The 8137-nt window shown below is 32.9% G+C and overlaps 1 protein-coding gene across 1 annotated transcript; it reads left to right on the top strand.

Moving 5' to 3' along the window:
- The first annotated feature begins 2104 nt into the window (after nt 1-2104).
- On the top strand, nt 2105-7541 carry LOC132754242 (uncharacterized). The gene is made up of 2 exons (XM_060744860.1): nt 2105-2297; nt 3101-7541. Coding segments are annotated over exons 1-2 (2514 nt in total). The 5' UTR covers nt 2105-2295; the 3' UTR covers nt 5613-7541.
- Nucleotides 7542-8137: the final 596 nt, after the last annotated feature.

Genomic DNA, 8137 nt, shown 5'->3' with positions numbered 1-8137 from the left:
TAAGAAATACATGTACCTACATTGTCAATAAGCATGACGTCATAACCTCACATGACAAACCCAATTTAAAATCAATGAATCAAAAACTCTGACCGAAAGTCTTTTCTTTTTAAAAAGGAGTAATTTATAAACATGGCCAAGTTTCTTATGACATTTGTAGTGTCACATGACCACAGCCTGTTATATGTACTCAGAAGAAGGATTATCAATAAACGTGTATGGTATGATTTTTACCTAATTTTAGAGTAAAGAGGACATATAAGAACAAAATGAAACTCATCCTCGATAACTGTTTCACAATAACGATAATCAATTTTGGAACATACGGTCACGTTTTGCAAATATACGATAATCCTCATCAATCAAATTCACGACGTAAATTTTTAACCAGAATCATTGTCCCGTGAACTTAGAGATCTAAGAGCTCAGTTTTTGTACAGTGTATAGTTATGGGCAAAGGACCTAAAAGGACCAAATTTTCAGAGCGGCTATCGCAGTATCAGTCATTATAAAATCTTTCACACAAGCAGCAAGACTGTTGCTCTGTATTATTCAAGGATTGATGAATACATTGGCATTCATTGTTTCTAAAAATAAAGACTGACATTAGTTAACATACACCACAATCCACCTAAAATCACATCTGAAATATACCATTATTGGCCATCTTCATGAAAATACACAATTTTACATAATTTGACCGTGAGTACTCTCCCTTTTGGTGTATCATAATGAAATGATATTTCGCTTCTTTGGATGCAACTCTCAATTTGCAATTTTCTAACCTCCATTTGGAGTGTAACAAATACATACAAAACTTCCAAAATGTTTAGTTTTGTGTAAACATCCGAAAATATCAACTATTTTTTAATATTAAATACTTCATAATTATTTTCTTCTAACAAATAAGAAAGAATTATACTGACAGAGAAATATATAAAACATTTTCCAAGCCCTCAAAGTATCATGTCAGTATAATTAATAAATTTCACCGAGTCAATAGCTCCAATTTTCCCTTTCCCCCCAGCTCCATTAAGTAAGTAAGTTAATAACAGGGCGGGAAGACATTGGTACGAAACTACGCCAAAACAACAATTTCCTTGCAGATCACCTCTCTTGTTGCCCTTAATTGGTTCTTATCCGAAGTAACACGGAAAGGGCCACAGAATTGCGGTTTGTACTATTCTTTAACCAACTTACTTTTGCGTTATTGCATCGTCTGACAAAAAAAATCAGTCACTATTGATAATGTACAACGAAATTTTCAATATGGAAGATAACTCTTACTTTTCTTTAAATTTTAATGATGTAACGCCTCAGTACACTTAGAAAACTTGTTAGGGCAACGTTGTAAATAAACTTTTCAATAAATTATTTCTTGATTTTAAAAAGCCGCGCATGTCAATAAGAAGATTCTTTTATTTTGATATTCACTATCCAGCGACTGAATTTGTATGCGTTTCATTTTGACACCATCGCGTATTTAAGACACTGTTCTACATTTATTTGTGTTGATAAATTGAAATTTACGATGCACGACACCTACATTAACATAAAGTTGTACAAAGCCTTTAATTTAAAGTTAAAAAAAGAAAAACCCGAATAGTTTAATACAAGGTATGTTTGTCAGTTATAAATCAAGAAATACTTTTAACTAAAACGCTATGCAAACAATTATATCCATAAATATTGCGCGATTCGTCTGTGTATTAACAGAGCCCAAGAATTTGAGCATTCCAGTATAGAATTACCCGTGATTTATTGGTTATATATAGCAATATTACTGTTAAAATGCTTATATAACCCTTGTCTTATATAGAATTTCACTTACAATCATTATTTATTTAGGATTTAATTTGTTTATCTCAACACGGTATCATGCATGTTGAAAAGAACGAAATGAAAATGGAAAATATATAATAAATACCCCTGACAATAGCGAATAAAACATTATTCAAAAAATGAAAAAAAAAGTTTTTAGTTTTTCTTCTCCATTATACAGCCAGACGATTACCCTTATGTTTTCACGTTCTTTATATCAACGCCGAATCTCTTTGTATTTACCCAGAGTGTAAAACTTCATTTCAATTCAATTTAAAAGGAAAAGCGTAAAATCAATTAAACGCTTGTGATCCTTTTATTAGACACTAAGACCGTTAAAGAAATCTGTATTGTTAAACTGTACTGGTACATGCTTTATGGGAGTCAATGGTTTTAATTTGATTTTTAAAAAAAGTTGTATATATTTAAAACATGTTTCTATACCGACGTCTTAAGTTATCGGAATAAACAGAAATGTAAGTTTTTATGCTCTTTTTAAGTACATTTTTAGATTAATTTAGGTTTATTTTGTGAAATAAAGTGTATAATTAATGACAATTTTTCTTAAATAGGTAGAACTTGTCGTAAATAAATGGTCAACACTTCATACAGTTTGTATAGTTTATATCACTTTTCGTATCAATTATAATAAGATTACGGTCAAAGCGTTTCAAAATGACCATTTTAATCGATGTATTACCATTTGGTATAGTTCCTTGACCGGTTATATGACAAATGCTGTACAAATATTTATTCGCGTTTTGAAATAATATTTTCTTACATTTTCTCAATCCCCACTTGTAATCGTGTATAATTTTTTCTCTCAATATGTCACTTGTTCAAAGGGGTGTTGGAATAATCTTGCTACTTATATATTTGGTAAGATGATGTCGATCGCAGCTCCTTTGGTTATTTCACACTTTTCTGTTTGGTGAATTTTGAATATGGCTTTCCAAAAAAGGTACAATAACAACAAATATCTTTCATTCTAAATTAAGTCCGTCCTTTTAAGCTTAGGGTCTAATGTATATAATGTGATATCTATTTTTGATAACAGTTACGAATTAGTCAGATTCAATAAAGCAAGGCTGCATATAATTATGACATTTATTAAATATTTGACATTATCGAAAATATTATCGAAAATGCTCCCGAGCGATTCCCATACTTTATTTAACGACTGTATATGAGTAAAAAAGTTTACTTTAAATTAAAATTCAAATATTAAGAAAACCATATAAAAATGTTATAATTGATCGTGTATAATGACCATTTTCAGGGCTCTGACATTTACCCAAAAGATGAACGTCATCCAGAAACACGTGACTCGTCCGCCATTGATGGATTCAAGACATGCATCAGATCTTGACTACGACATGTTAGTAACCCACGTGGAGAATACCATTAGCAAAGACAAACAGAGTCAGTACACCGCCATGACACCTCAGGAATTGTTGCTTCGAAGCAATCCAGGCTTGTTTTCAATGGAATCCCTCCCTACTTCCGGTGATCTGACTAATCCACGTGAGATGTACAACATTCTTTCAAATAAAACAAAATCCATTGAAGATCTTGAAGCGAAATTCAAGAAGGAGTTAGTGAAATCTGTGCAGTCAACTGGCTCGTTTCCAAAGTTATCACGTACACTTAGTATGAATGATATTGATAATAGACCTGGAAGAGGATTCGGTCATCGGCAGTTGAATATGTTAGTTCTAAACAGGAATAACACTAGTTTGGCTGTAGGTCTGCGTAAAGTAAAGGAATCTGATGACGAATACGAAAGCGCTGTTAACTTACCAAATATTGAGAGAATGGCAAATACCAAAGGTGCAAATCAAAAATCAAAAGAGCAGTATAAAGGCGACAAAAATGGGCTACCAAATCTTGCTCAAACAAACGGTACCGTTCAAAAGAACTCAGATACACAACAGAATAAAGTTGTTGATCCTAAAACTGACGTAGCACCCACAGAAAAAGCACATGTATCTTTTTCTGACTCTAAGTTAGAAAAGTGGTTTTCTGAAATGCCAAGTGAGGTTTTTGATAAAGCGCAACGAGCTTTAATGGAAGAAAGTGTGCAGGAAAGGTTACACGAATTCAAAAGAAAACGAAGTAGAAAAACAAACTTTCCAAATCAAAGTTTTAATCTTTGTATCGGATCCAAAAATAGGAAAGTGCCTAACACATACTTAGAATTGCGTGTTGATTCTTTCGGAAAGCATTTGATGGAAACGGATGATAAAAAGAATAGATATAGATTGCATCAAAAGTCAATGCATAATTTAAAAATGAGAGAAAGTTCAGAACTAGATCTCCATGAACGTATGCATCGGGAAGAAACATTTCCACGAGTGTCGCAAAATAGACCATCAAAAACATGTTCTAAGAAACAAAAGAACAAATCAGAGACGGAGGTGTTATCATCTAAAACTAAAAAGGACGCAGCTAAAGTGTCGACAGATGGGGGAATTAAAACCCTCTATATCAATGAAAGATTTGATAAAGAAATTGGGCAGGTTGTTGGCCAGAAACATGCAATAAACAATTATGAGGATTACACAGAAAAGCTTATGGCACTAAAAGAGATGCAATATCATGATTTATTGAAGACACTTGCACACTCTCCGCCAAACTCTCAATATGACCCTGACGAAGTGCGCTTTGGTGATATTGATTTTGAACGTGAAAATACTAAAGCCACAATAGTAAATCTCGAACTACGGAAAGAAACACCGAATTCAAGAACCCCGTACCATTTAGAAAAATCTCTTACTGAAGCCAGTAAGACAAACGCTTTGTTTCAAAAAGACACTGGAATCACAGAAGAAGCTATTAAGCAAATGGAAGAGAACATGGAAACGTCTATTCAACAAGAACTTACCCATGGGAAAATAATAACAAAAATTCCAACGGCACCATCTATTCGTACATCTGAATCTAGGTCGTCGACATCGTCATTTAAAACAAATAAAGAAGCAATGAAGAAATTTAACACGCTCGAGGTTTTTGCAGAAGGCGGGAATAAGACTCAAGCAGGAAATGCCACAGAGGGCGCGTCTCGTCATTTAAGACACGCATTTCCGAAAACAGACACGAAAAATCAGCAAGTACAGCATGAGACGGAAAATGAGAATATGATTAAAGAAGTGAAGAAGCCCGAGAACGATTTTGTTTTCCGTTTTGAGCCAGGTGAAGTATTCATCACCAGAAAGAATCCTAACAAAACCTTAACACATACAGTGTCTAGTGATAGAGCGAGAGTGATATATGGAAAGGTTGTCAATAGTGCTATGGGAAAGAAAGGTGGCAATAAATATGTAAATAAGAAAGATTTCAAGGACAATAACTCCATAAAAACTAAAACCACGACTAAACTTGATTTTTATCGTGCAGAGGTCGGCAAATATGAGAGCAGAGCCCTCGATGATTGCCTTACAGACATTACACCTAGACAAGACAAAGAACCCGACCCATTGCTGGTCATAACCTCGAAAAAGCTTCGGGATAAAAACCAACAGGAACACGGTTCTACGCACGGAAATGATATGAATTTGAATAAATCAAACGGAATCGCAAACAAACGTGACGTTGCAACTGAAACCGATATCATTGGATCCGCGAAGGAGGATGAAGCTCATTTTTACAGACCGCCCCCTAGCGATAGAAGTTTGTCTGGACTAAGTGATTTCATAATTGACAATAACGACGGGGAAAGTCTAAATGACAGCGAATCGGACGACAACGATGATTCCTCAGACATTCGAGACAAGGCTAACCAAAGTGTTTGATTTTTAAATTACCTTTGCTTCATTGTGGTCTTCAGTAAACGATTGTTTTCTTTTAAGTATACTACGGCATATGCTTTCATGCTTAATTATTGCAACACACAACAACATATGCTTTGCACTATCGCAAACATTTTTTTCAATATGTACTGAATATATCTGTCTGAAAATCTTTCCCAGACGACCACCATGTTCATGTTTTAGAATTAATACCAGGGTTTTGTAATTCTTATGTTATCTAATCTTTAAAAAAAACATGCCATGCTGAATACGTGTACCGGAACTCAAAAAAGAAAGGAATGTTGATGAAGTTCAAAAACAAATAATAGTTTTTAATAGAATCTCGCATCAGTTGTCTAAAACATTTTTTTTTTTAAACTTTAAAAAAGTAAAACATATAAAGTACAGAAAGGGAGCGGGAGGGTGGATAAGGTTAAGATCTAGTTTGTTATTTATAACTTCAGAAATAAACTATTTTATTTGTAGCGCACATTCTTTATACACACATATAGATTAAATATTTAACTTCATGTGACCTCAAAAACATTAATCTCCTAATCATGGATCAACATTTTGAGGATTGTAAAATCCTTTTCAAATGAATGAACTTTGACCTTTTGGTACATGTAGTAGTGCTTATCTTTATCAAAGATTAAGGTTTAAGATTAGTGAAAGAAAATGCGACATATTAATAATGTTTTTTTATTCAAGTTAAATTTATATACTTTTCATAAGTTAAGGGGAAATAACCATTAATTAGACGAAATCGATATGGCATACAAGTTGTTTCCCTTGGCCAGTAATACTTTACTTCACTGTTGAAACGGGTTCTTTTAATAACTTGACATTCATTTTTAAAAGAAAATACGCACGACAATATATTTGTTTTCCTTTTTTCTCAGGTGATTATAAATGCTTCCTTTTTCAACTTTTCGTACATTTAAATTCATTGAAAAAAAGACAAATTAATTCCATAGAATTATGCATGTTTTTACTTTCCGTTCGTCACGCTTTATAAATATAAAATCAAAACACTTAAATCACGTATCATGATTTTTATTTATGTCACAGAGTATTTATTATTTTTTGATATGATTGAATATTATAATATGAGCCAGATAGTGTTGTTTAAGTAATTTATGTATCATTTATTATCATACTATATTATATTATCATAGCGCACTGAATTTGAAATAGATTTGCCATGTTGTGAATGAGGGACAGTATCTTCAAAGTTTAAAAGGATTCATTACCAAAAGCTATATGAACGTCATGGGTTCACACCCCTCAGGGGCAAGTCTTTGTTTCCTTGAGCAAGAAACTTTACACTCATTGCTCAGTAATGGTTGGTTCCAGGAACGTATTCGAAAGTGGGTCTATAAGCTTATAGCTTCCTACACAATCGTACTAAAATAAATTCTGTAAAAACCAAAAATTGTAGAGCTACCAACACTATAGAGTTTGGTCAGAATTCACGGTAACTAGTAAATCACTTCCGGTCCCAGCCGGTAATGGGTTTATATGTTTTGTTAATCGACTGCTTAATTGAAAATAAAAAATCTGGAATACGTTTTAGAAATTCCAATTTTATAACTGATACCTTTGTGTAACCGTGTTTCTTTGCTTGTTTCGCACATAAAACAAATTAAAAATATAAACTATACGAAAATGTACATGTATCGTAAATCTACTGAATTAGAAATGTTGTTTCTTGTAACGGATGAGTGCTACATCTTATAAACAAATATATACTTGTATTGAAATTTAATAACACACTCGGCTTTTAATTATATGATTGTTTCACTATTTAATGGTTGTATTTATTTATTTATGACAGAATGTCTTTCTTCTGACTTACGCATCAAATGCTCGCTTTTTTCTTTAATAAATCGTTATATTATTCTGTGTGTTTGATGTTTTGTTGCTTACACAAAGAAAGAAAGAAAGAAAGAAAGAAAGAAAGAAAGAAAGAAAGAAAGAAACAAACAAACAAACAAACAAACAAACAAACAAACAAACAAACAAACAAAGACAAAAAGACAGAAAGGAAGGAGGAAAGAAAGAAAGAAAGAAAGAAAGAAATGTTAATCTAGTTTATATTCTATAATCTTCAGCTCTGGCAGACTTGTCAAATGATTCTCAAGGTTAAAATCGATCGGCGATTATAGCAGACGACAATTGCGTATAGATCAATGCGCACTAGACTGCATCGGTTTACGCCTCATCTTTGGGAATTCTGTCGCGTGCATTCTTATACAGATAAACACCAGACGAGATTAAACGAGATAAAATACTAGGGGAAGGTTATATATACTATACAGTATATTTGTTGCATGATAGAATACGTTTTTTTACGCTTCGAATTGCATAAATAAGCTTCAGCTATCTAATTCATTACATATTAAATGGGGGAAAACATAATTTGAATTTAAGAAAGCTTTTCATACAGATAATTAGGCCATCCTTAAAAAAATGTTTGTTTGCAGTAACGCGACCGACTCACAAAATTTGCCCCTACTCAAAAATTT

The sequence above is a fragment of the Ruditapes philippinarum genome, unplaced genomic scaffold, assembly GCF_026571515.1.
Source record: "Ruditapes philippinarum isolate M1 unplaced genomic scaffold, ASM2657151v2 ctg3862_1_1_1_1, whole genome shotgun sequence".
In the NCBI taxonomy this organism is placed as follows: Eukaryota; Metazoa; Mollusca; class Bivalvia; order Venerida; family Veneridae; genus Ruditapes; species Ruditapes philippinarum.
This window is presented reverse-complemented; position numbering and strand designations above follow the sequence as displayed.